At 40.4% G+C, this 27,898-nt stretch overlaps 1 protein-coding gene across 3 annotated transcripts; it reads left to right on the forward strand.

The window, feature by feature from the left end:
* Window positions 1-811: 811 nt before the first annotated feature.
* Window positions 812-26,543, forward strand: SLC26A4 (solute carrier family 26 member 4). 3 transcript variants are annotated; one of them, XM_075024860.1, is made up of 21 exons: window positions 812-1,019; window positions 1,405-1,544; window positions 3,729-3,839; window positions 4,201-4,335; window positions 5,413-5,603; window positions 6,088-6,252; window positions 8,818-8,970; window positions 9,082-9,164; window positions 10,124-10,271; window positions 12,697-12,810; window positions 13,600-13,677; window positions 13,881-13,976; window positions 15,439-15,545; window positions 16,905-16,974; window positions 17,303-17,395; window positions 17,504-17,599; window positions 19,419-19,649; window positions 21,131-21,185; window positions 21,514-21,659; window positions 22,832-22,915; window positions 24,558-26,543. In XM_075024860.1, the coding sequence occupies exons 1-21, from the start codon at window positions 865-867 to the stop codon at window positions 24,579-24,581; spliced, it is 2,475 nt and encodes an 824-aa protein (XP_074880961.1). In that variant the 5' UTR covers window positions 812-864; the 3' UTR covers window positions 24,582-26,543. The 3 variants fall into 3 exon arrangements, with proteins under 3 accessions (XP_074880961.1, XP_074880963.1, XP_074880962.1); XM_075024862.1 differs by lacking the exon at window positions 4,201-4,335; XM_075024861.1 differs by lacking the exon at window positions 4,201-4,335 and having other exon boundaries at window positions 22,832-26,543.
* Window positions 26,544-27,898: the final 1,355 nt, after the last annotated feature.

A 27,898-nucleotide genomic window follows, 5' to 3' on the forward strand; every position in this document is an offset into this window, starting at 1 on the left:
CTGGGCCACCGTCTGCCATCTCAGGCGTGACGCAAAGAGCCCACGGGCGTTTATTAGGCGTCTGTATCTCTGCGCGGAGCCGACCCCCAAAGCTGGGATCGCGGGACGCAGCCGGGCTTTGGAAACTCGGAGGAGGTTTCCGTGCGGGCCAAGCAGTGCGTGGAGCGGCTAGCCCTGTCGCGTCCCCTCAGGCTCGTCCTAACAGCCGGCGCTTTCGCAGAAGGCTCCTCGGGGCAGCCGGTGAAGGGGAACGAGACCATCCACCTGTCGGCGGGGTGCCTCTGCGTGCAGAGAGCCCCGCTCCGCACGCCGGAGAGCAATTCCCTCCGACAACGACCCTCATCCCGCGCTGTCCCCGGGCGGCGTGCCCGCCGGGCGGCCGGCTTTGAAATGCAGCCCCGCGCCCCGAGGGGACGGCAGGTGCCGGGGCGGGGAGGGGGGCGGGTGCCGGCAGGGTCGCTCCGGGGAGCGCCGGCCCGGGGCAGGGCTTTTGCGAGGGGGGCCACCGGGGCCGGCGGGGGGAGGGCGGACGGAGGCGTCGCCCGGGCTAGCCCGGAGCCGGCTCCCTCTGTTTCCTCTGTTTCCGCGGCCGGCCGTATAAATGCCGCTGCGGCGGGGCCGGCTCGCCCTGCCCCACGCCGGAGAGCGGGCGCGGGCGCAGGTAGAGCCGGCGGCGGGCGGGACGGCGGCGGCGGGGGCCCCGCCGCTTCAGGACGCGGACAGCTCTGCGCCGCGGGGCCGAGCCGCGCCCCGGGCTGAGGGGCGGCGGGCGGCCGGAGGAGCCGGCGGCGCGGGCGGCGGGCCGCCAGGGGGTGCCGGGCCGCCAGGGGGTGCCGGCGCGGGCCCTCCGCCTCAGGCGGGGCCATGGCAGCGGGCGAGCGGGCTGAGGAGCCGCTGGCGGAGCTCAGCCACTACGTGGTGGCGCGGCCCATCTACAGCGAGGCGGGCTTCCAGGAGGAGAACGAGCGGCGGCCGCCGCTGCCGCCCACGCTCCGCGAGCGGGCGCAGGCGGCCTGCAGGTGGGTGGCGGCGCCCGGGGGGGCGCCCCGTCAGGGCGCAGGGAGCGGGGCGCGGCGGGCCCGCGGGGGAGCGCCGAGGAGAGCCGGGCGCCGTGCCGGCGAACTCCGGCCCGCCGAGGGATGAAGGGGCCCGAACAACGCGGGTCTCTCGACGGATCGCTCTTCGCTTCCCTGCCTGTCGAAGCGCGTGGAGGCGAGGCAGCCGCCCGCAGGCTGCTTCCTGCAGGAGGCAGCACTGCGGACCCGGTTCGTGCCCCATCCCTGGCTGGAAGGCACACGGCCGCGGCAGCCCCTGCCTCCAAACGTGCGTCGCCCCAGCTCTCTGGCGGCTGGGGGGTCGCAGCCCCGCGGGGTGCGTTCATCGCTTGTGGGTTTTTTTTTGCAGGTGTTCGAGAAAAAGGGCCTTTCAGATTGCCAGGTCCTTTCTGCCCATCCTGGAGTGGCTGCCCAACTACCGGGTGAAAGAGTGGCTGATCAGCGATGTCATCTCGGGGGTCAGCACCGGCCTCGTCGCCACCCTGCAAGGTAAAGCCGGGCACGGCGGCCCTCCGTGCTGGGGGGCGGTTCTGTAAGGGAGCCGGCCGAACGCAGGGGGGTTTTGCAGATGGAATTACAAATCTGAGACTTGTTACTTAATACCAGATATTAGGTATTATTTTGCGATAAATAATTGATGGCTTCGATTTATTCCTTTTTTCTCTGCTTGGCTAGAAGATTTAACTTCCTTTGACGTGCTGTCAAGATGTGCCTAGCTTTTTTCCCAAGACTTTTACTCAAAGAGTATTCGTTTTTAGGTTTAAACTTTTAAGTACATTGTGATAAATCAGATAGGTCATGTGGTCTTATTTCTCTTTCTTGGTTATCTGAGCCTATAGCTCTCCTGCAGCTGCCTCCAAAAATCTAGTTATTGCCCCAAAATCATGCAACCTTGATATCTACTCACCTTTAGAATTTGGCCCGTAAGGTTGCTCAGATATCTGCAGAAAACAACTCTCAAGGAAGTGGCAACATATTCACATTAACAGAATTTATAAACTTGATGGATATTTGCAGTACGTGGCTTGCAATATCAAATTTTCCTTATTTCCTTATTCCCTTTACTAGGAAGGCATTCAGCAGATGAAGAAATAGACGAGTGGTAGAAATAAGCAGAAATTAATTAAAATAGGCTAGTTAAGGGAGACTTAAAGGGCAGAACCATTCTGCCCGAGGCAGCTGATAAGGTCCACTTTCAAAGACAAGACTAGCTGTAACCCTGACACAATCCAGCACATTCATTTCTTTCTTCTCAATAATGTTCTTACACTATTTTCACAATTTTTCAGGACTGGGGGAGGTTAAGCTAGCTGTGTCAAGCCCACATTTTCCTTAAGTGGAAATTAAGTGCTTGCACAAGGGGGCAAAGACTCGCATTGGGAACAAAGAAAACAGTTTACACATTCCCAGTTAGCCGCAAGTATTCCCTACTACTGCCTGTTCCCTTGGAGTGTGCTAGGAAGGCACAGACTGGCAGCAAAAAAACGTTACAGACTTCTGCCCCAGGCAGAGGGTGACCTGAGAAATAATGAAGTGACTTGTCCACAGCCCCGCAGAGAGTCTGTGTCAGAGCTGGAAGATCTCTGCCAAAAGTGGTGCCACAGTTACAGGACTCCCCTGCCTTTTAAAATGAACTGCGCTAGGTGGGCCTTTCATATGACTTATTACAGCTATTATGCTCTTACTGTAACCACCTCATGTATTTTTTCACAGTGGGGCTGATTTTCTCACAATTAGATTCCACTTGTAGAACTGATTTCTGAAATACACTGTTTGGTCTCCCACCTAGGTATTAAAAAAAAAAATTAAAACCCCCCAAATTAGTGCAAATCTAAATCTAGCTGTAACTTAAAAAAACTATAATAATTCTGAAGTTCTAAATCATGCAATACAGGGAAAATTGGCTAAAATGTTTGCCAGAAAAGAGGCTTCTGGCATCTTCAAGTCCCTGCAGTCCCTAACTCCCAGCAACTGTGTGTGTTGCTTGCAGTCCTCCCACCAGTCGCAGTAGTATGACCAGGACTTCGTTTTGAGCTCTGATAGGTTTTTGCGGTATCTTTGAAGGAGAATACTACACCCTGCAGTGGGAGCTAACCGGGATATGATACTGAAGGCAACTTTTTTTTTTCATTGTTTGCTGGATTTGACAGCTTGAACAGGTATATAAAGGAAGATGATGATAAGGGTCAAAACTCAAATTTGTGTGATTTACTTTTGGTTTTTAAGTTTTTAAGCTGATACTGAAAAAAAAGTGGCCTGATTGTCAGAAGGGCTGAACATACTGAAGCATATTTGTAGTGCAATAATTCAGAGTCTGTGCTTGAAATTTCTGTCTGTAACTAGAACGCTTCACGTATCATTCTTTTCTTTCAAGGGGCAGACCATTCACTCTTGCAACAGTGTTCCCCCACTTCACATCTGAGCCTGTTTTATGCTGCCTATACAAATATAGGAACATCTTTCAGTACTTACTCATCCAGCTACCAGTGTGGGATATACAATCATTTACAGTCATTGATACTTACATATATGCCTGCAACTGATTTACAGACAAAACACGTTCTAAATTGTATCTAGACAAAAGGAGTAAATCTTTCTGAAAGTCTGTTCTAGACAAGATAGTAGTTTGTTGAGATATTTTAAATCTCATGTTTTGATGATCTGTCATTTCAGGTTTGGCATATGCTTTGCTGGTTGCAGTTCCTGTTGGATATGGTCTCTATTCTGCCTTTTTTCCCATCCTGACATACTTTTTCCTGGGAACTTCAAGGCACATCTCAGTTGGTAACTGCATGTGTTCAAATTACAGTGAATTACCTATTACAAAATGTTAATCCTCACTGTGAACATTCATATTTCATACAAGATAACTACTTTCTGAACCAAATTGGTTGTGCTGAATATTAATATTGGTGGGTCTGGGGGACTGAAGGCTTACTTATTTTCTGTACAGGCAATTGTGCATAATAACTAACTTCAGTTGTGCCCATGCGTGCTTTTTGCCTGCATTTATGCTGAACTTTAAATCTTGTCTTTGGCTACACTCTATGCAAGAAATTACAAGATCAAGGCCTCAGTAGGCATTATGAACAGACATTTTGTCTATCACCTAAAGCTCAAGATGGCTAAAACGGAGCTCTTTTAGTCTTCTCTACAAGCCTTCCCTGCTGCATCCTTTTTTTGATCACTGTGGACAATATCATCTTCTTGCCTGTCGCTGAGACCCAGAACCTGTGTGTGCACTCCAGCCCCGCTCTAGGTCCTCACATCAAGGCTATGGGTAAACCTTGTTGATTCTTTCTGAATACTTTCTTTAAAATATGGGGTTTATTTCCTGTCAGTTCTCATATTTAAAATTCATGTTACAGCTTGATTACTGAAGTTTCTTTTTCTCCATTCAAACCAAATTCGGTCTTTCCTTGTTCATATCTACTGAGACTAGATTGTTTTCCCCTCCCAAAGCTTTGGCATGATATTACGCTTTTTCATCAGCTTTCTTCTCTGCTACATCAAGTACTTCTGTATATTCTCCCCACTTTGTTAGCCTCTTCTTCTCCTACCTATCCGCTCACATTGCTATCCAGGTCTGAGTTGTCACCTCTGCTTATGTTGCCATTCCTACTTTCTGCATTATCAAATGCTCCTTTTTATGCTTTCTCCAATACCCTTACTCATGAGGTGTCCTCTAAGGTATCTGTAAAATTAACTTATCCTTCAAGATATTTCATGACATTTTCCTTTTCTGCAACAAATTTTAGTAAATAACTGCAACAAGTGCGATTACTTTTAGATTGTGTGTTGCTGACACAATGATCACTTACTTTCTCTGTATCTTGCCCAAAGTATAGTTTCAGTCATCTTTAGCCAATGTAATACCACACTACTGCCCAAAGATGTGGTCCTACCCCTTGGTGCATGTTCTTGCCACCACCGTGGTGTTGAAATTCCTAACCATGCAGCTATGTGGCAATCTGGATGAGCTGCAAACTAACCATGACCAAAAAAAAAAAAAAAAAAAGTTGCTTTCAGCTGGATCAGTGCTCTGTTTTGTCTGGTTGTGGTGCTGATACAATGAAGGTGGTTGGAACATGTTGCCCCTTTTGGCCTTGGTGCAGCTCTGAATTGGCTTAAGCAAAGCATGAAACTACACCTGTGTGTAGAACGTAAGTTATTTAAGGAAGGAGTTCTATCTTTGTGTCATGTTTGCAGTGCCTGTGGCTCCTGGCCCCCTAATAATACTAGTGTACCTCAATTAAAATATTAAATTGATTTTCTGATTCAGAGTTTGCTTGTCTAGTCTGATAAATGCTTCTTTTTGATATATATTAAACTTCAGTGTTTCTGTTTGTCATTACAGGTCCATTCCCTGTAGTCAGTTTGATGGTGGGATCTGTTGTATTGAGCATGGCCCCTGATGATAATTTTCTCATAGATGGCAGTAATGCTACAGGGACTAATGGTACTGGGACACTGATAGACACTGAATCCAGAGATGCGCAGAGAGTGCTGATTGCTAGTACCCTCACATTTCTGGTTGGAATTTTACAGGTAAAATAGTTGGCTTGAAGACACAAGGTTGATGTTGCTTTAATTTTAATGGGAAAACATACGGCATGGAAATACCTCCTAGGGCAGCAAGACATTTTCCTGTAGTAAAAAACAAAAATGAAGGAAAGTAATCTCAAACTCTGAAGAGCTTTTGGGGGATTATTCCTCTTATCCTGGGCAGAGTCTGTGGCAGCGTGACTGGGAGCACAGACAACAGAAGACTAGCCCTGTGATTGCAGACCAAGAGACCTGCATGAAACTAAGTGCTCATGGTGCATATCCTGGAGCATCCTTTCACATGTTTTTTCAGGTCTCCTTTATTTCCTTGGATGGCATGATATTAAGCTACACTGGGCTGCAATGGGGGAAGATGGTCCTAAGACTCTGTATAAACAAAGAGAAAAGAAAAAAGCATAAGAAATCACCAAATAAAAGTGTACCTTTCTGTTGTTTAGCAAGCTATTATTCTTCATGATTTTTCCAGGTAATATTTGGAGTCCTTCAGATTGGTTTCATTGTGAGGTACCTTGCAGATCCACTAGTTGGGGGATTCACAACTGCAGCTGCTTTTCAAGTGCTTGTGTCACAATTGAAAATAGTCCTAAATGTTTCAACTAAAAACTATAATGGTGTCCTTTCCATAATATATGTAAGTATGCCCTTCTAATCTGTTTTGGGTTTATGCCAGAATTTTTATATAATTGTTTATCTTCTGCTTCCATTTCATACAGGAATGGTTCATATATGTATGTTGCTAAGTATAGGGCATTAATTTAGTTCCCACTCAAATGAAGATCTGCAGCTGTTAATTTATAGCTGTGGGGCTCTTAAGTAGCTGCTTTCAGGGTTCCCCAGACAGAAAGTCTAATTGCCATCTGGAAGTCTTTCAGCAGAGCAGTTTTTCACGTAAAGTTTAAATGTAATTATCCAGCAAAACAGTTCTTCTCTAGGTTGTTACTTTCTGTCCCACCCCTTGCTTTCTGGCTTATTGTGAAGGATGTTTCATTATTTCTTAACACTGTCACGTCCCTCTTTACTCTTAAACCAGCAGGTCATTCTGGTAAAGGGCATCATTCTCCATTCCATGCTGTAGCCATACTTGTGAATACCCAAAGAAGGGTATAGATTCCCACCCTGCAGCCAGGTACCTACTGCTTAGCTAATGTGAGGCTAAATGTTGCTGTCACAACTCCATTTGTTGGTCTTAGAGAAAATGATCAAATGGAGAAATGTCTTGGCCGGATTACAGAAATACTGAATTCCTAGAGATCTCATATTACGGAATAGTCTCCTTCCCCAGGAAAGTTATTGAGAGTTTTGTCACTGACTTCAGCATGAAACTATTCAGGTTTATAGTATTTAAGATCTTCCATAGCACTTCACATTAGAGTAACAGATTTCTGAAAGAGGCTGCTTTAGACAAAAAAATGTATTTACAGATCTTACATGCCAGTTCAGGCAACCAGACTAGCAAAAATACATTAGACATCTAGTTTAGCAATAATAGGATGAATATAACTACAATCAGCAAGGTAAAATTTAGAAAAAAAAATCTGATGGACTATTTGAAAAAAAAAAAAGGTATTATGTTCTGAGACTTTTCAGAACTAATGAAAACTCTTTCCCTCAGAACAAGCAAAATTAGATGAGAAAAAGTACTATCTAATAGACCTTAGAGCATACCTGGCAGGGTGATGGACTCATTAATCCAGCAGGTTTTCTATCTCAATTTTTTATGTTTATTGAAGGGTAGTACATTTAGTAGAAAGTATTTCTGAAAAGGAATTACATGGTTCTTCCAGCTCCTGCAAGTCTGAGTGGAATGCTTTTTAAGTTAAAGCTCAAAGCTTCTGTGTTCTTACAGGTATGCCAAGTCAGTGTGTTTGCAGATGTGTGTAGAGCAAAGAAATTGTGATTTCTGGTCTGCTCAACCAGTGACTTGCTGCGTCAGCTTCAGCAAATTTGGACTTGCTTCAGAAGTGGTGTTTAACAAACTGCAACACTAAGCATCCAACATTAGCAGAATCCACAACCTGAAGTTAGGAAGTTACTGTTGCCCTGTGAAGTGGGGCGGTGCGAGAGATGGTCAGTAAGAATGGGGTCCATGGTAAGCAGTACAACAGGCAAGAAATGGCTTCAGTCACCTGAAGAAAGGCATCTGATTCAGTGTTTCAGGAATGCTTCTTCTTTAGCTTAGAAAACATAGCTGATTAAGCACTCAGATGTTTTATTTCAAAACCAGAGTCTTTTCAGAATGCTAGTAGTGGTACTGCTGCTGCAACCCTCCCCTTGCCTTTAAACTGACAGCTCAATATCTGGGAAGCTTACCGGAATGCAAGAAGTCTGTTTCTAACCTCTTTTCTACCAGATCATTCTGTTAAAGCTGCTTCACTATGCATGGAATAATTAAATTTTCTTCAAGACAGCGGGCAAGTGAGTATTGCCCTGATGCTCAGGAGGAGGATGGAGGAGTATTTGTAGCTTTTCTGTAATCAGCCCTTCGTGTTTTCTCTGTACACTTGTTTGCAATAAACAATAGGACCAAGCAAGGGCATAGCAAGAGTAGAGAAGGGACCTGCCTGTTGCAGCCCCGTTGTGAGAGTCCTCCAGCCTGGGACTGAACTGTGCTGGGAGGGTTAATGTACCATAAGGTGAGGTTTCGGGAGTGTTTTTCTCAAGTGTAGGATTCTCCACAGCCTGGCAGGACCCACATGTTCATACGCATTCTATGGATGTCGACAGTGGAAATAGGAAACACGTAATCCACAGACCATATGTACTAGGCACGTAGTGAACCAGAGTTTTGCCCATGGGTCTGCTAGCTGTCTTTTGAATAGAAAAATGAGGATCTCCCTTACTATTCAAAGTGAGGAAGCTATAGATCTTCCCTTCCTTGCTCCAAGAACAGGTAGAGGTAGAACACAGGCAGGGGTTTAGCACTTCTTACTTAGTGTTAATTTCCTAAAATTCGGGAAGCAGAAGCCCCCTGTGTGTCAATTCTTGGAGTTACGCTTTTTCAGTTAAATTCACTATTAAATCCATTCACTGATTCTGTAGCACGCTGACAGTACGCTATCCTCGGGCTCCTCCAGGCCTCAACAAACAAGTAACTCTGCCTCCTCCAAAACCCTGCGCATCTGGATCTTCTCATGAGTATTTTCACATCCCTCAAGTGGACACGGGCATGTTTTATGTTGTCATTTTTATTTTTCAGACTCTTATTGAAACATTTGAAAAAATTGGTACCACCAACATTGCAGATCTTACTGCTGGACTCCTCACCATTTTTGTCTGCATGGTAGTTAAAGAAATAAACGATCGGTTCAAACACAAGATACCTATACCTATACCAATAGAAGTTATTGTGGTAAGCAAAGGAGCATAATAAAAATGGATAACAGATAAAATAGATGGTACTAGCTACAGGAAGACAAGAACTCTTTTTAAGTATTAAAACTGCTGTTTTATTTTATTACAGACAATAGTAGCCACTGGCATTTCATATGCTGCTGACTTGGAAAAAAAATACAATGCAGGCATTGTTAAGAGCATTCCAAGAGGGTGAGTGCTTTTGTTTTCTGGGAAATAGGTATTTTTTTAATTGGCTAAAAATGACAGTGGTAAGAGAAAAGACATAAAAGAGATATTGAGAGCTGTAACCTGAGTTTAGAACTCAGAGCTGGAGACTTCCTGAAGTTTACTTCTGGCTCTGTCAATTATGCCACCTAAATATGATGCCTAGCTTTCCTTCATCTGTAAAATGGGCTTAGGAACATCTACCTGATTCATGAAGTTCATCTGAGAATTAATTGCTTCATGCTCTTGAAGTGAATATATGACTATGGAAAATGTAAAAAGAAAAAAATTAAAGGATTTTTAATAATGAAATTCTGCATAGATTTAATTTCTGTAGACCTGAATTATCCCACTGTGGTTCATATTCATGCCACAACTGTTATCCCAATCAGTCTTGTCACTTCCATAGTCATAGAAGCAAGGATGTTGAGGATTACACTGGTAGAGACTTTCACTTGAAAGATTCAGAGCACTTCACAGTAGTAACCTTCACATTCCATTTGGTATTCAGGGCTTGATTAATTAAAATTTGTGGAAACACAGTAGGGGATAAAATGTTTTTGAGATCTTCTGAAGAAGTATGTTAACAATAGTATGAAGTGTCATTAACATATTTATGTAATTCATCATACTATTCAATACATCCTTTATTCAATGCTTCAAAAAATGTACTTTTTCACTTTGCTATCATAAGGCCAAATCTCAGTCATGCTGAGAACAATGGGAGCTTTGTTGCTGACTAATAGCATCAGGATTTGGGCTATGGTGAGCTAGATAAGCATGTTCTGTATGTCAATGGCCTGTTTCCACCTTTTTATTAACTTGAAACATTACACTTCATATTATAAGCAACCTGTATGCCTCCACCTCAAACTCCTTGACAATTCTAGTAAGAACAGAATTTGATCAAAGTTGATAACACTAATATATTTTCTAAATGCTAGATTTTTGCCTCCTGAACCTCCAGATGTCAGCCTGTTTTCCCAGATGATAGCAGCCTCCTTTTCCATTGCTATTGTTGCTTATGCTATTGCTGTATCTGTGGGGAAAGTATATGCAACCAAGTATGACTATGCTATTGATGGAAACCAGGTATGTATAACCAAAAGAGTTTATAAACATAGTGACTTTAAGTTCTGTTTCATGTTGACTTATGTAGCCAAATGAAAGACATGTCATTCACACACATTTTTCAGACTAAAGTTGAAGTCTGACAGGAGAAATTCTTTCAACTTTGAAAAGAAATAGCTGAAGTGGCCATATATTACCTGACAATTTTACTACATAGAGATGAGCCAGATATGCTCTATCTTCAGTGTGGGCTTTTCATACTAATTAATTCCTTCTGTATTGCTTTAGTGACTGCAGTAGCTCTGGAAAGATAATTAAAGCTAAGCACTGTATAGGGGAATTTTCTGGTGATGTCAAGTTGACATGGCCAGCTTTAGCAGCCTGCTTTCCATTTCTATTTGTAAGGCATATTTTGAGGTGAGTTGCTGGGGGGGCGTGGGGCATGGAGGGAGGCAATGTCAAGCTGAGAAGCTGTTCTGGACAGCTTTATTTAGGCTTAGTCTACATGCAGGATTTCAGTTAAGGCATGATTTTATTCCTACAGAATAAATTGTTGTACTTCTCAGCACAACAGCAGTTACATCAATATAAATATACTTGGAACTGTATAGCTAAGTCCTGCAGCTTCACAAAAGTAAATGCCCACCAGCATATGAATATACTTGAATAACTGTCTGCACCAAATGGCTGAATTGTTTTAACCATTGGTTTCTAAAGGCACATAGCTAGAATGTTACATGAGCTATGTATGCATTGACAAGCTCTTAAAGAATTCCTGCAGTTGTTCAGTGTCTTCACGGGGGCTTATGTGGCTTGCCCACGGGCATGGGAGAAGAATGTCAGAAAGCTTCCTTGTCCTGCATCTATGCTAATTTTGAATTTTATCCTTTGAACATATGAGAAAATGCACTCACTACAATAAATAGATAAGCTATTTTAAGATATTTTAGTACTAATGGATTACATAAAGTTTGATTTTGGAAACACTGTTTTGCAGTATGTAACAAAATTATATTTCTGAACATGCCAGTCACTTTGCAATACACAGAGTTCATATCTGGTAACACTTTGATTTAAAGTTGCCTAAAATGCATTGACTTTCAGTTTAATAAATCTGAATGAATAATACATATTCCTGGAAGTGCTGTTTATGCTGTTCTTTTGTTGAATATGCTATTCTGCCAGCACTGATGTGCTTCAAAGATACTAATTAAATATTGTAGTAATAGAATTACTGTCTGTAAAAGCAAAGTGCCTTCCTTTCAATACTATGCTATGAATTTTGCACGTAGCAAAGGTTCAATACAGCCATGAATGATGGACACATTTTTTACTTGAACTGGGGAAGTTAAAATAACATCATAAGAGCAGGTAGTAAAATAATTTTGAAGGATGGGTCCATACTATTATCTGCCAGTGTTTATTTTGTCTTTATAGATTCATAGATTATTAAGACCTAAGAACAGTAGGAACCATACTTCCAACATTTTCTTGTGGAGTACAGCTGTTACACAGGAATAGGCATGAATCATCTAGGTCTGTTGTGTTAAAGAACCTGACTTTAAAATCCTGTTCTTGTAGCTGGAGCTTAAAGAAAAGCTTACAGGAAATTTCATTTCGGAGAAAAGAAGGGAGAGAGTCAAAATCAAATCTCAAATTATATTTTTAAAAATTTGCAGTGAGCGAAAAGTTCTTGTGTCTCTGTCAGCTTGGTGAAAACAATGTTTCTGTCAATTATATGGGGTTGCAGGCAGCTCCCAAATGCTTCATTTCCCAGCAGAGGAATGGCCCAGATCCCAGGACATAAAGCTCCAGGGTCCTTGTCACTTGAGCAGAACAACCAGCATCAGTAGGTGCCAGCATCTGTGACCCTGGGGCAAATCTATGAGAACGCTGCCTGGGACTCAGCATGAGTTCATTGGGATGTTCAGAGTGAGAAACTTCTGGCTCAACAAACTAGAAGTTTTCAGTGAAACTGTTTTATTGCAAAGTTCTTGATTAGTTCTACTAATAATACAATGCTTTGCATTAATTAAGGCTTGTCTAAACAGAGACTGTTGTACTGATTAAAAATATTTGTTTAGCTGATGATACTTGGGGGTTAAATTTATACTAGTCCCATTTCCTGATGCAATTATACCAGTATAATTGTTAGAAGTGTTAGGTTTGATAACATTGATGGAAATAAGCTTTAAATGTCTTTACACTAAGATGAGTATGTACAATTAGGGAGAGTATGCCAACTTCATTGTATTGGTTTCCAAACACAGGTAGTTACACTGGCACAAGAGGAATTTGTGTAAACATTTAACAGCTATTATTAATCCATCTTCTCAATATTATTGTGCTACCTACTTTATAAACTACTGTAGAAGCTATTGTCATTCTCCATTGCAGAATTGTCTTCAGGCATCTGTATTTACAGCATCATCTAATTATCTTTCAGGAATTTATTGCCTTTGGGTTCAGCAACATTTTTTCAGGTGCCTTTTCTTGTTTTGTTGCAACTACTGCTCTTTCACGGACTGCAGTCCAAGAAAGTACTGGTGGAAAGACTCAGGTAATGATCTCTTCTTCCTAGTACTGTGCACGGGTAAATTTAATCTTGTATAGAGCACAGCTTTCACAATGGGATGAAAATAGCCCTAAAAGAATTGTGTTGCTGGTACGTGGAAAGCCACAGGTATCTTAGCTAGCAGCTTGTGCTTTGGTAGTGAATCATTTTTATAGCTCTGCCAGAAGAGGGCAATCAAGTTTTACATAGCATGAGTTACTTTAGGGGCCAGAAATCCTTCAAACCTAATTCACCAGAATTTCATTCTCAGTTAAGGGACTGAGTTTGTCACAGTAGGAATTCAGGATGAGGGAGGAAATCGTCTTGCAGCTGTCTATTTGACATTTAAGCTCCCATGTGCTGGCCTGAGCAGCCCTGCTATTTGCCATTCATCTGACCATGTGCCATCTTTCTCATGTTGAGTAAGCTACTCTGTTTCACGGTACTACGGCTTTGCATTTTTTAGCAGTGGATAACTACAGGTTATCCAGCAGCCCCTTTTCCGGCTGACACACAGACTCTGCTCCTTTCATCTCTCCATGGAACGTAACCCCTCCAAGAGCTACTACCTTGCGTGCAGTTGTTTACACTACCTGCTTAATTGAATTCCCTCTGTGTTAGCTGAAGCGTATAATGATTGCCCATGTATGCTTAAACACAATGGCATTTTGGCAGGTCTTCTTGTTCCTAAAGAAATGTAATGTGCAACTACTTGTACATTTTTCTTTGTAATCCTAGAAACATAAGATAGAGTCTTAATAACTTCATTTCCTATAAACACTCTGTTCTTCGCAGGTTGCTGGTATAATCTCAGCTGGGATTGTTTTGATTTCCATTGTTGCCCTGGGGAAATTGCTAGAGCCCTTACAAAAGGTACCGTACTTGTCCTCTGCAGCACAGCCACCAGCACCAATCAGATCCAAATGCTCAACTTTGATGGGCCGAATTAATAGCTCTGTTTAAACTATGGTGACTGATACCAGATGAGGCTCTGGTTTATAGTGTATAATGTTGAGTGCTATCTTAATATGCATCTTGGCTTCTAAATAACACTTTTCCATCATTTTTCTTCACAGTCTGTGTTGGCAGCTGTAGTCATAGCTAACTTGAAAGGGATGTTCATGCAAGTGTTTGATGTTCCCCGTCTGTGGAGACAGAATAAAGTGGATGCTGTAAGTAACTGAATTTTTTCTTTTCTCCTGAATGTTTTTGTCTGGTTTTCTTTTTGCCTTTTAATGCCATCCAGGTTTCTCTTAATTATCATATAAACAGAATTTTGTAGGGTTAACATCAGAAAACTTCAATGTGCATCCTCAAAATGCACATGCCATGAGGCCAGTTAAAAATTCCCTGTTTTAGAGTTTTACATGGTATTCTGCTTATCTTCTTTATTCCCTATACCCCACAGTAAGGGTGCCAATCAGGGTATTCCTGTGCAGTGATGACTCCTTCATAGCAATTACCATAGTTTACAGCAATCTTGTGTTGAGATGGCTTGAAAATCAGAATAAAGATGGCCTGTTGCCACCCTTACCATTCTGCTTTTATCTTTTGTACAGTTTAAATGGGTCAGAAAAGCCAACCTTTTCTTAATTCATGTACATATATTTATGTTGTTACCACATTAGCATCCCATTTGCCTGGATAATCTCAGGTAGTCCTCAGAAAAATATGTTTTCTTGTTGTAGCAAGACTAATTCAAGCTAGAATGTGGATACATTTAGCATGCTAAGGGATATGTGAGCAGGCTTTTCTTACAAACCACTATAACCATATCTCAGGGTACTTGCTCACACCTCCCCCTTTTTTCTCTGTGGAATAGATCTTCAGTGTGGCTATTGGGGCAGGAGAAGATTGTATGGAAAGTATTTTCTCCGTGCAGTCCTTACTATGCTTAGATTTTACAGTGTGTGTCATTGGGCAGTACCTGCCTTAGGTAGATCTGAAATTTTTTAGTCAATTGTTTACTAGTTCTCTTTATAGGTAAAAGATCCCACTGACTTCAGTGAGAAGTGCAGGCACTCAGCTTTTTGAAAGATTGGGTCCACTGGGTGTTCTGCCTGGGCAGTGACGTAGGGAGGAACTGAGGACCCCACTTCAACTGTTCTGCCTGAGTATTCAGTGGAGACTTTAGAGAGTGCCATCAGCCTGCTAATATGAAATACCTCTCTGCAACAGTTCTGATTCTTAGATATCACTGAGGAGCCCCCTTCCCTCTCTATATGTCTGCAGGTGGGGCATCTTACAGTATTTTACATCTCGGGAAAATAAATTCTTTCCAAATTCTAAAGAAAGATTAATAAAGACTGCCACCATCAGAAAGAAGAAAAAGCAATGGTTAACTGCATGTCCTTCAATTTCACCAAAGTAACTGGATCCTTGAAAAATGTTGTTATGTTAAAAAAAATTATTTCCTAAAAAGCTAACTATGCCTAATAAGATAGTGATTTATAGAAGCATCTTGGAGGAAGAGGAAGACTTTTGTATGGAAGTCAGCTAATTACTAGTGTGCTATGATCATCTCCAAAGTTAAATTCTTCTGCTACTCATATTGTCTGGTCTAGTGATTCCTTAGCATGACCAGGAGTTACATGTTATAATTAAGAGACTTTACATTTGTTATTTCCTCTTCAGATGATCTGGGTTTTTACGTGTGTAGCATCCATCATTCTGGGACTTGATTTGGGATTACTTGCTGGCCTTTTGTTTGGATTGCTGACAGTTGTGCTGAGAGTTCAGTTGTAAGTAACACAGAATCAGAAATAATTGTTGGTATTATACCATGAAAAAAGAGGAAAATATGCTGAAAAGCAAGATGAATTGTGGCAGAAAATCTGCTTGGGTTTACAAAAATTTTGAAATGGAAAAAATCTATTCTTTAGAACAAAACACTGTTTGTGTGCTATCATTTAATTACACTGATAAAAGAGAAGCTGCGTTATTTTATCAGTATTTATTCTGTATCATGTTGGGTAATCTGGTGGTACTTAGCCGTATGTTATTTATGCACCCACGTAGCTGAGGTCTGGAAAGGGAGAGGAACATTTCAGATCAAATATAAAAAGATGTATGAATGGCTTCTGTAATTAATTGATCCTTATAGTAACTCTTAACATGTAATACTACAACAGTATGTTGCACATGCCAATAACCTTTTCACTTACTGCTTATACAAGACTGAGTGTATGCCTGTGCAAGGAGAGGAAGAGAAACCATGAGAGTAAGACAAAATTTTGTGCTTGTGGCTGATTTATTGCTGTTCAAGAACATATGGTAGTGGAAAGGTGAGAAAAGGTGGCTTTGCAGAATCTTATTTGGCCATCTTGTTACTTTTCATTGATCTTTTCTCTGAAAATACAACATAACTCCTTTCCTTCGGCCTGGAGTACAGAGAGTATGGTTACTAGCAATACCAAAGGATAGTTCCACTGCCAGCAAATGCATAAAAATAAAGCCTTGCAAAATTTATTACAGAATAGTAAATTATGAAAAATGGAATTTTTAGAGCCTCAGAAAACATTCCCAAATTCAACTCAGGTATGTGAAATCAAAATACAAAAGGAAGGTGAGGCTTTACAAACTTCAAAACAATTTGTTTCAACTGTTCAAAATATATCTGGAAACTGCAAAATATATTGGTTTTGTTATTGACTGAAATAAAAATTAAAAGGGTTGGACAAAAAGTTTTACATAATCTGAAAGGAATGTAAATGTATTGTTTCAGTTGATTTGAAACAAAAAAAGTGATCTAATTTTTTCAGAGTCAAAAAAATTTTTTTTTCATTCAAACCAAACTAATCTGCCTTTAAAACATTTTTCTGGTTTGGGAAACAAATGGAACAAGTTATTCATTCAGCTCTACATAAAAATGGTGTGGCAAGTAGGCTGAGACCAAAGTACCTTGTCTTTAAAAAGGACCATTCACTACAAATCAGAAAAAGACACAAAACATACAACACACTTGCAATGAGGCTATTAGTTTGGCAGAAAGGAGCAGACTACAAGAGTCTATGACAGTTTGTATGCAGCAGTCCCTTCAGTTCTGTGAATGCCTAAGTATGATTTTTACCTTCACTGAATTTTCTTTTTGCTTCTGTTAGTCCTTCATGGGGCGGCTTTGGAAACATTCCTGGCACAGACATCTACAAGAAAGTCAAGGACTACAAAAATGTAAGTAATTTCTGAGTTGTTTCCCTTCAGTCTACAAGCCAGTGTAAGACAAAGTTGTGCCTTGTAAACTGTGGACAATTTGAATTTGGAAGTGGAGTGCTCGAAGATAACAACTTTCAGCATTAAATTCTTCATCTTGATCCAGGTTGTTGGTCCATATCACATGCTGGGGCTGTAAGCTTCTAAAAACTGAATCACCTCAATTATCAGCAAAGATACGCCATTTTCTGTGAATTAGATACGTAGTTGAACTGTTGAAACAGTTAAACTGCTTCTTATTAGCCAAAATATGGTTGTTGCTGCTTAACCTTATATTCTTTGGCAACAGGTTATAGAACCAGAAGGTGTGAAGATTCTCAAGTTTTCAAGTCCAATTTTTTATGCTAACATCGATGGACTGAAAAGCAGCCTCAAATCCACAGTAAGTGATATGTGATAGTTTTGGATGCTTCTTAACTGTCTTTTGAGTTTTCCTCAGACTTATATCTAGGTAAATTTATATAATTTAATTTTGATCCTTTTTCTGTAGGTGGGATTTGATGCAGTCAAGGTATATAATAAGAGACTCAAAGCACTGAGGAAGATACAAAAGCTAATCAAGAAGGGGAAGTTAAAAGCTACTAAGGTAAAGCATTCTATTTCTTTCTATTCTTTCTCAAAGGATTACTGTTAGAACTTACTACTTTAGCCTTAATTATGAGTTCCTCTGTACTCATCTTCAAAATCAAGATGGAAAAATGTGATTTATTACTATGGTAGGAAGTCTGGGACCTGCAGGAGACTTAGCAGAGCAGTACACTTATTGCCAAAGACCCCACAACTGCAGACAGCTGTGCAGACATAGTGTTAACAGGAGTGGAAGCAAGAGATTCCCTGATCTTACCTCTACCCCTCACCACCTCAGATTGTCTCTGTGCAGAAAAAGTGCTGGCTCTTTCATGTGTACATGCTCCTATCATCCAGCTTCCTATGCAGAGGTGAGCTGTGTCAGTTGGCTGGTAGACATAGCCTTCCACATCCTCTTTAAAGAAAGCAACATACGTTCCTCTGAGTATGGAATGTACACTTCAATAATTAAATGCTTACAGGACTGGACAGGTATAGGCAACCTATTAAATCTCTAGAGATGGAAGGTAGAAATGGGTTTCCTGTTGCCATTGCTCTCAGTGCAGGATGCAGTATTTCCTGTATATATTATAATTTATGATGCACTTAAATGCTCAGTTATGTGACATTCCAGCTTTTGACCTAGTCATTTTACCGTGTTATCGTATATAGTAAATCTAATTCAAAGCTGAAAATGCCAGTCTTAAATATCTCGTAGAAATAAAGCTGTTGAGGGAGGGAGTAGCTCTGAGGTATTTAATTTTCCAGATAGTCGCCTTTTTGCAGGAAGATGCTCTTTTAACAAAGAAAAAAAGAGGAAAGGTAATACACTGCACAGAGGAGGAGGCAATTATGTGCTTTATCTTGTTTTTCTTTAAATTCTGGGATGCAGTATTGTGACCCAACACTGAGGGGACAGACAGGTTCTTTTAGGGATCCTTGGCAGAATGATGATGACATTAAATTGTAGTTACAATTAAAGCTTTATTTTTCTTAACATGATTTTATGATTAGTATAGCACAGAATTTATGATTAGAACGGCATGGGATTTCTACAAACAGAATCAATGTAGTACAATTTATAAGTAGCATAATACAGAATTTATAATGCCATTTAACTTAAAGTTTCTAATCACCTAGACCCTAACTTAACTTATGGTTTTTAATCACCTGGACCCTCTGCAGGTTGGGTCAGATCTTAATACACAGTTTGATGTATCAATATAACAATCATAATTTAGGCTCAAAAATCATATAAAAGAAGACAACTCACCCAGTCCTCAGAGGAAGCAGATGACAGTGGAGGCATCCCTGGCCACTGGCAGGTCACAGGTCTCACTGTCCAGCAGCAGTTCTGGTCCAAATTCCCCACTTAGGACTTGTAACTGCTTAATTTTATGGATGGTGCTCTGTGCACTGTTACGCTTCCCTGTTCTGTGATGGGGTCATCAACAACACCTGGTTGGCTGGATGCCTGGGACCTTAAAGGCTGGCAAGGGAGTAATCAGCCTGGCACACTGGAATCTTGAGGCTGGTAGGGAGGGGATGAAGAAATCTGTTTCATTTATCTACTTAGTTCACAGGACCTTCAAGGCCTGAGAGTGAGGGGAAAGGGAATGAATACATGACCTGCTCGGTCACAGAGAATGGCTGCATGCCTTATAAATTGGCATTAGTTATGCTAACCACATTACCAGGGGTCGGGAGCAGGGGCTACGGTCACAAGCGTCGGTCTTGTTCATTCCTGAAACAGAAGTTATCACAGGGAAGTATTTTCTGTAACTCCAAAACTTTCTCCATGATTAAATGCTATCTTCCATATATTATCTGCACATTAGAATGGCATCATCAGTGAGCCTGGTATTAATAATGAAGCTTTTGAGACTGATGAGGACCCTGAAGACAACGAAGATCTTCAAGTTCCCACCAAAGAAGTAGAGATCCAGGTGGACTGGAATTCAGAACTCCCAGTCAAAGTAAACATCCCCAAGGTGCCCATCCACAGTCTCATTCTTGATTTTGGAGCAGTAACCTTCTTGGATATTGTAGCTGTGAGATCAATAAAAACGGTAAGAGCATTTTTTTCTGGTGCTCCATGAAAATGAAACTAGTCAGTAGTACCTAAATTGAGAGCTGTTAGCTGAAGTTAATTTCTGAAGTTTTAAAAGTCTGTTCTTGAAAAGTACCTTTAAAACTTACACAGCAAGAGGTAGAATATTGGGGTGTGCATACTTTATGTGGAAAAAAAAAATTAAAAAATGCATTAAAAGAACAATATGAAGGTTGCACAGTCAAGTACTCTAAAATTAGAACTGCAAAATGTGGTCCCCTTGTATGCATATGTTATGAAATATTTTAGTTATATATTTTCTTTCCACATGCCTCCTGCTTTAATCTGGGCACAGGATCATGCTCACTCAACACAGAGGTAGTAAAAATTTCATCTTACCATCACTTCAGTCTTTAGCAACAAAATTTATTTATTCATTCCATATTATTTAAATTATGACAGAAGGAGGAATGATTAATTTCTTTATAGGGTTTTCTGTGGCTAATATCACTGCACTTCATCAACATTCATTAATTCATCTTCAAACATCACACTATGTGATAAGAAGATAATATTCCTAGTTTAGGGAGAGGGAAATGAGGTGAAGAGATAAAGGCCAAGTATTTCCATTATTTTTTGGTGCCCTGTTACAAGTGTGGAGGACCAGATTGTGCAGTCTTTAGTGTTTTATGATACTTTGTATGTTCAGATTGCTGCTTTCACTAACTTCATTTTGCAGTTGGTACTGCTTAGCCTCTCTATAAACCACATCTTAGATTACCCAGACTCTAGTTTATCAATGAACAGAATGGGATGGAATTAGCAATCACCTTTGAAAATACTAAGAGACTTGCCTGCCACCAGGGAGCCAGGGGTAGAATCCAGTCTCCCACCTTTTAACTAACTGAAGTACAAGAATGCTGTGTGCCTTGCTTCAGCCTTCTGCCTAGTTTCAGTTCAGTTCCAGCTTCTGACACAAAAGAGCTAGGGGGTCCACAGACATGATTCTTCCCATATGCAGCTTTTTCATCCAAGAACAGGTCCTTCTGGTGCACTGCATGAGGGAAAAATCTGTGTAAAAAAATTTGCATGTGCCAGTGAAAGATTGTATCATATCACACGTACATGGGGAGAAATAAAGTTTGCTCAGGCCCACGTGGTTCTCACTTGAAAAAACATGATTATTCATATTATGAGATCAGAATGAGAACCTTAATAGGCAGCAATGTATATATGCGTAAAATTGATAGTTCCACTTACATAGGTGAAGATAGGCCACTTCAGCAACCAGGTACTTAACTACTGGATCTTTACATATAGCAAAGTATAGCAGTTCCTTATTTATGATGAATAAACAAAATATACAATTTGGAATGAAAACACTCAGAAACAAATTAATTGTGTGTGTATGCTTATACATTACACATATAGAAATATATGTATTTTCTCCTTACAGGCTTTATTTATTTATGTCCTTGTTACAAACTTTTATTTTTTTAGATAATTAGAGAGTTTGAGAGAATTGATGTGAGAGTATACTTTGCTTCATATCAAGGTAAACATCCAAACATTTCTACTACCACTCATGCAAAGAATAAAATGAATATGAGAAGGGATGAGAAGGGATCTCTAGATGTGTCTGTGGGAGCATTTGTTCTAATAAAAATGTGAATTATCACACTGATAAACATGGTGGGCTGCAGTGGGACACAAGGAGTGGGGTTTAAAGGAAATATGGAAAGTAAAAGTCAAGACAAAGCTATGGTTGATTGACTTGATTTGGCTGTACGTTTGATTTCTGATAGTTGTAACCATGTATTTTGACATTTATTTCTTAAATTATTTCAAATTGTATTAACCTGTTATGACTTTCTTTTACTCAGACAACCTTATATCTCAACTGGAACGGAGTGCCTTCTTTGATGATATAGTCAGAAAAGACATATTCTTCTTGACTGTCCATGATGCTGTGCTCTACATAAGGAATCAAATGACATACAGTGACAACCAGGATCCCATCTTTGAGAAGGTAAGGATATCCAGTAGTACGTTTCCCTTCCTTCTACCATCTAGCGTTCATTCTTGCAATTTCCATTACAGCATGGCACGTTTGAAAACTAGACATAGAGCTGTAGTACAAATAAAGTGAGAGTCTAGTAAATTGGACAGCTTCTGTAGTAACTAAATATCTTGCTAGATCAAAGGAAGGGTCTGTCGACCCCAGAGTCTTGTTAGTGAAAAGAACACGAGAAACAGGATATATGGAGAACACTTCATCCTAAGACACATTTTCTAGTTTCTGACCACTGGCAGCTTAAGAACTTCCTTAGCTGGAGGTTGCATGTGGACCGTTATATTTAATTGTCACAGAAGGAGTTCTCTTCGATGCAGCTGTCATACTCCTTTTGGAACCCCTTTACACGTTTTAGCTTGACACTATCCTGTGGCCATGGGTTCTGTAATTTTAAATGTGTTATATGACAAATATTAATCCTGTTGGATTTCTGGATTTTAGCTGCAATGAATAATCATTCCTTGCTCCCTTTCCCAACACTGTTAATAATTTCATATACCTCTGATGAAAGCTGAAGAGTCCCATTCTACTTGGTGTGAGTGTGCGTGGAAGCTGTTCCATGCTAGTGTTCATTCCTACTGCCCTTCTCTGTGCATTTCCTAGTCGTATTCTGTGTTTTTTGAGATAACCAGAATACTCTCTAGTGTTTAAAGATGTGGACCCACATTAGAAAAATGGCCTTATATTTTCACCTCAACTCCTTCCCTAGCAATTGCTATTATAGTATTATAAATAAAGAGTAATTAATATTGCTGTTAAATAACTAGGATGGAGCCCTTTTTTTTTTTTTTATAATTTTTGCTTACTACCCAGGATCTAGAAGTTTTGTCCTGTCTTATAGTAGAGATTAACATTTTGACAAAGCTGTACAGCAGTTTAGAAACCGAATCTGCTTTTATTATTTTTACAAAGCCATAACTAGTCATACAAAGAGAGGCAGGACCAAAAGCTTTCCAACATGTAAGTTTCTCTCAGCTGAACTAAAGCAACAGCTTTGTCAAGGAACAGTGAACAACAGATTCCTGTGAGTTGTGGAAGTTACATTAAGGTAATTCAGAGTAATAAATCAATTTCAATTATACAGACAACATGTAACTCATCACATTTCTTAATTTCTTTCTACCAAGATTTCACTCATGCAGGAGTCTAAAGAACCCATAGAATTCACAGAAACAAGCCGTCCTGATGATGAACTTGATGTTCAGGAAGAGGTACGCACTTTAGAACTGATTGTGTCTATTACTTATGGAACACTGCTGGCTTTATTCCTTTGCCTGTAGCACTGAGTCATGCTGTGAGAGTATGGTGGCTGATCTGAGCCCTCAACAGTTTCCTTCTCCATAAATAAATACCCTCCTTGGGCACCTGGGTGTCAGTGCTTAGTGGAAGAAGGCAAGGTCTTTTTGAGATGTAGTAGATTGTATGTGGACAAGTGTCTCCTGATCTCTGTCACTTTAGGACTACTTTTGCCTTACACAGGCAAAAGTCAGGTGCCTAAAAGAAGACGTGGTAGGGCTTGAAGCACCCAAGTCCAAAATTACCGTTAACTTTCGCCCTTCATTCCTCCTTTTAACACAGCAGGCATCTTTTTGCACTATGTAAACATTTTACAGGAAGCTGCAGCAAAGCAGTGTACTGAACATAACTAACACGCAACAACACAAGTTCATTAAAGCAATACCATGATATTTTGTATTTAGAAAATACTGCCAGAAAAGAAAGTAGCACTTACTGCTGAAAAAACAGTGCAGCACGCAGGTCACTTATTGAGAAAATAGAAGATTTGGCTAAATGCCCTTTTATTGCCCGAGATGAATTAAACTAGTGATGCATCAATACCTTGGAAGTATTATAACACTCCATGTAGGTAAAGGCATGATTATTATGTGTCCCTCCTACTGTGGTACTAGTCAGAACTCTGTTCTTAATTCCCTGTCTAAAATGGGGCAGTGGCCTGTGCTTGGTCTCTCTGCTTCAGCCACAGGAATGCTGTGACCCTCCTCTCTGTCATGCTCTAGCAAAATCCTGCAGCAAGGTTGCTGCACATGTGGGATGTAGAGGTCCCTGGAGGGAAGTTGATAAGGGGAGGTTGTGGCTGGGTAGAGGTTCTCAGCATCACTCTGCATTGTAGTTTCTACCATAGCATGAAGTCCCGTAGGAAAAGGTAAGGTCAGCTTGGAAGGCAGATTGGTGAGAGGAGAAACTGAGACCCTAAGCAAAAGCCTCTCAAACTTCATCAGGGCTTGGTAAGTAGATTGTGATACCTGGTACTCCTGATTCACCCCCTCCTTTTTTTGGTTGGTATGAATATTGCAGGAGACCCAAACATTACTCTTTATCACTGATATGGGGAGAAGCACTTCCTAATCCTCTGTTAAGTCACAGCACAGAAGGAAATGAAGGATTAAAAAAACTAGAAAGACACCATGACTGTAACAGAAGCATTTGGGAATGGCAGGCCAAAAAGACTTGAATTCTGATTTCTATTCACAGGATTGCTTAAATATTTGTATTATTGTCATTAAATAAGAAAAGAAGCCAGACACAGAACTACCAATCCAAGGTCAAAGAGTGTTCTGAGAGGTTTCTGTCCTCCACCTTTATTGGCATATTTTGAAGGTGAGAGCTAGTAACCTTCAGACCTGCAGCTTCCCAACTGAATTGTCCAATGCAGACACAAGTCAGAAGGATGCTACCTCAGAACAGTTACTTTCTCTGTACTTTCACTGACACCAGGTTGAACTTGGTAGTTTTTAGTTAACATGTACACAAACATTTTATTTTTCCAAGCGGTGTGTACTCAGAACTAACCATGGCCTGTTTCTCTCCACCTTTTGAAAACCATTTCACTAGGCTATGCGCAGACTTGCTTCATGAAGATGGACTGCTGGTACTGTCTTACCTGTGAACTCACAGCAATATTTATGTACCGGTACTATATAAGCATTTTCTGCAATGAAACTAATCTTTGCACTTGAAGAAAACCCTGATTATTTGTCTGAATGATACAGATCTCTAGAAACCTCCAAATTTTAGCTAACGTTATCCTGGAAATACTCTGGACCTTGATTCAGCGAGCACTTTCCGGTATGATACATTGATTAAAAAAATCAGAAGACTGTTACGAAAGATGTGCTCAGCTTTGGGACTAGTCAGGCAGAAGGTGCATTACACTGTTTTATCAGTGCGTACAGGATGAGAAGCTGCTTTGTGGTCTGCCCAGAAAAGTCAAAGAGACCAAAATGTTTGGATGGCAAGCCGTTAGTTCTGTATTTGTACAATGCCTAGCGAGAGTGCAGGAGTTCTAGCCAGCCAAGGCTTCGCAATTCTAGACCATTAGTGTGAGCATACGTGCTGACACATCTTGAAAAATGTATCGTGATCATTTTTTCCAAGCAATTCCTTAAATTGCTCCAGGTTGTTAGATAACTGAAATGGGTGACAGGTGAAACAGTCACATGAACAGCAAATGGCACTGAATTACTATAAAACTTTAAATAGGACAAGTTTCAATAGAAAAGACCCTTGGGTATGGGTTCATCAGTTCTGTATTAATCCCACTGTGGCAAATCATACACTACTATTAATCGTCCCTAAAATGAAGTATACACAGAAGATTGACTAGGTTACATATCTTTCATCAAGAGGCAGAACATAACGTAAATTAGATTCATGAAAACCTTAGTCCCCAAGTACTTAATGGAATCTGTAGAACAGGCTGCTACTGAGTGCAAGTAAGAATGTGACTTAGTATAGAGGTTTGTTTTTTTTAAAAATGGAATATAGGAGTTTATTTAGCTTAATGAATAGTTATATTTTTATATAGCATAACTCTTCTTTTAATATTCTACATCAAACTTCTGCTGTTCTTTCACATTTGACAGCCCATAACACACAAGTGCAATAATTTACAAAAGATAAAGGATTTGACTTGCAAAACTTTAATCTTTACTTTAGGACTATATAAAATAGATACACAGGAAATCAATGTTCTTACTTTTCATGAAGAAGAAATGTGTTTTGATGGAAAACAGACTGCTACCTTAAATTTTTTAGCACTACATTAACTTTTTAAATGGAAAAAAACCCTGCATGGTGAGGGAACAGTTAATAACAAAAGTGTAAGAAATGTCCAAGCATAAAGTCCCTTTAAGTTTCACAATGTGGGCTAATTAGCTTCAGTATGTTCATGTATTTAAGTCTCCTTATTTGATTGCATCAGAGAAATTTTCCTGTATCACACTGCACAGAGATTTTTACTGCAAGTAATGTTAGTGGAAAATCTCAGGTGAAAAGTTAAGCACTAAATAAATTATTCCGTCCTAAGGACCTGAGTGAACTCCATCAAAATCAGTGAAAAAAATCCTATAACCTTCAGTCAGTTGGACAGTATCTTACACAGTAGGTAAGAGCACCAGACCGACATCGTTAATTAAGGCAAAAACTTCAGTCCTCATGACAGTCAGTGAAGTTTCCCATTTCAAATGCAATACAGGCTTGAACCTAGATGATATTGATGTTCCAGTCCAAGCCAGCAAAAAAGCAGGTTTGTATTTACAAAGACATATGCCATTTGTATGTCAGACTGGCATCTCCACAAGCTGAGAATTATGCGTGCGTTTAAGCAGCAAATCAGACTGATCTGCACCTCCTCACTCCTAAGTATTAATTTCTATTTACACTAATGCTTAGGCTCAGGCTGTGATTTGACAAGTCACACTTTTATCACTACCCGTCCTCATTCTCTCCCCTTCCATTCACCAGCCTAACACAAGAGGTTGGCACTTCTGCCCACATTACTGACAAAACTTTCCTGTCAAGCCATGGCCCCAACTTATATCAGCCCGAATGAAAGGCACTGTTGCCAGCGCACAAGGCCAGTAACGTTTCTCAGAAGCTCTATTGCTTTTCTAAAGTGAATGTACATTTTATGTAAAAAGTAAAATATTCTACCTGGGACTGATAAGTGAGCTTTCAGCTAATTTTTATGCATAAACTCATACTGCAGAAAAGATGGTATAAAAAATGATAGCAATGCAATTTTTTTTTTCCTCAAGACAACATCTGCACTGTGAAGTTTGAATATAGATTCCCACTCAACAGAAATGTGGGCTTACATTATTTTTTGAACCTTCTCCAGCTCTTGTCCATACAGGTATTTAGAAAAACAGTCAACAGTCTTCCAGTTTCCTTTCTAAATATGACATTTCAGCTGGAATTAATTGTGATAAAATACGATGCAGTGCACTTATTCTTGGCCTGCCTATTTCTTCAAGGCATGGTTGTATTTGTTCTTAATTTAACTGCCACGAAATATTCAGTTTTTCCTGAAAAACAGCATTTCACACAAAGCCTAGAGTTACACAGAATGGCAAGAGGTAACACGCAGAAGGCATTTAAATACCTTTCTCAGTGGGTCAGGTGATATGTGCTTCTTAATTTACTCTCTATGTATCCATCAAAATGAAGGATACCAAAATAATGGATTTTGCAATGAAGCTAAAATTCTATACAATTTTGTACTAATTCAAGCATCTGTAAGTAATGCAACTAGATGTGCTTATCTTTTCCAGTAGAATGAAGAAATTGTATTTTTGTATGCATTTTGAATATTACTGTTCTGTCTTTGCATGTCAGGTATTCAATTTGGAGATGTATTTTAAGTTTTTTACCCTTTTAAAAAGCTCCATTTTAAAAGTAATTGTATCTATTAACTAGAAAATAAAGTTGTGCATACTGAGAACATGCTCTATGGCATCCACGTTTGCTTTTTTTTTAAAACTCTTCTCTTTGTGAATTCTTATTATGGGGAAATAAAGCATATTATGCAGGCATCAGCATCACGTGTCCCATGGGTCTGCCTTCTGAGGAACAACAAAGACAAAAGGGAAAACCTGTTCTGTCTGCCTTGCGGAGATAAGGCAAGAAATACTAGGTTTAAACGGCAGCTTTTAAACGTTAAGGCAGTAAAGATAATGAGAGACGTTGTAGGGACACAAGATCCCAATCCTGGAGGCTTTTAGTGAGACAGTCCCTAATCTGAAGCGTGTGGCATAGAGCTGCCCCTACCTGAGCTGAGGATTGTGGAAGGACTGCTCGAGGCCGCTTTCTACCCTATAACCTACGATTTAATCGTATTTTTATTTCTTTCTTCAGTGCTGTAGAAACACTCTATAAAGACAGCATCCCACTGC

Source organism: Buteo buteo, chromosome 4 (genome assembly GCF_964188355.1).
Source record: "Buteo buteo chromosome 4, bButBut1.hap1.1, whole genome shotgun sequence".
Lineage (NCBI taxonomy): Eukaryota > Metazoa > Chordata > Aves > Accipitriformes > Accipitridae > Buteo > Buteo buteo.

What these genes read in the sequence shown, in the direction of transcription:
- SLC26A4 (XM_075024860.1), top strand. Translation starts at nt 865, where the DNA reads ATGGCAGCGGGCGAGCGGGCTGAGGAGCCGCTGGCGGAGCTCAGCCAC. An exon ending in ATGCTATTGATGGAAACCAG is followed by an intron (nt 10,272 to 12,696) that starts GTATGTATAACC and finishes ATTATCTTTCAG; the next exon opens with GAATTTATTGCCTTTGGGTT. An exon ending in GTACTGGTGGAAAGACTCAG is followed by an intron (nt 12,811 to 13,599) that starts GTAATGATCTCT and finishes TGTTCTTCGCAG; the next exon opens with GTTGCTGGTATAATCTCAGC.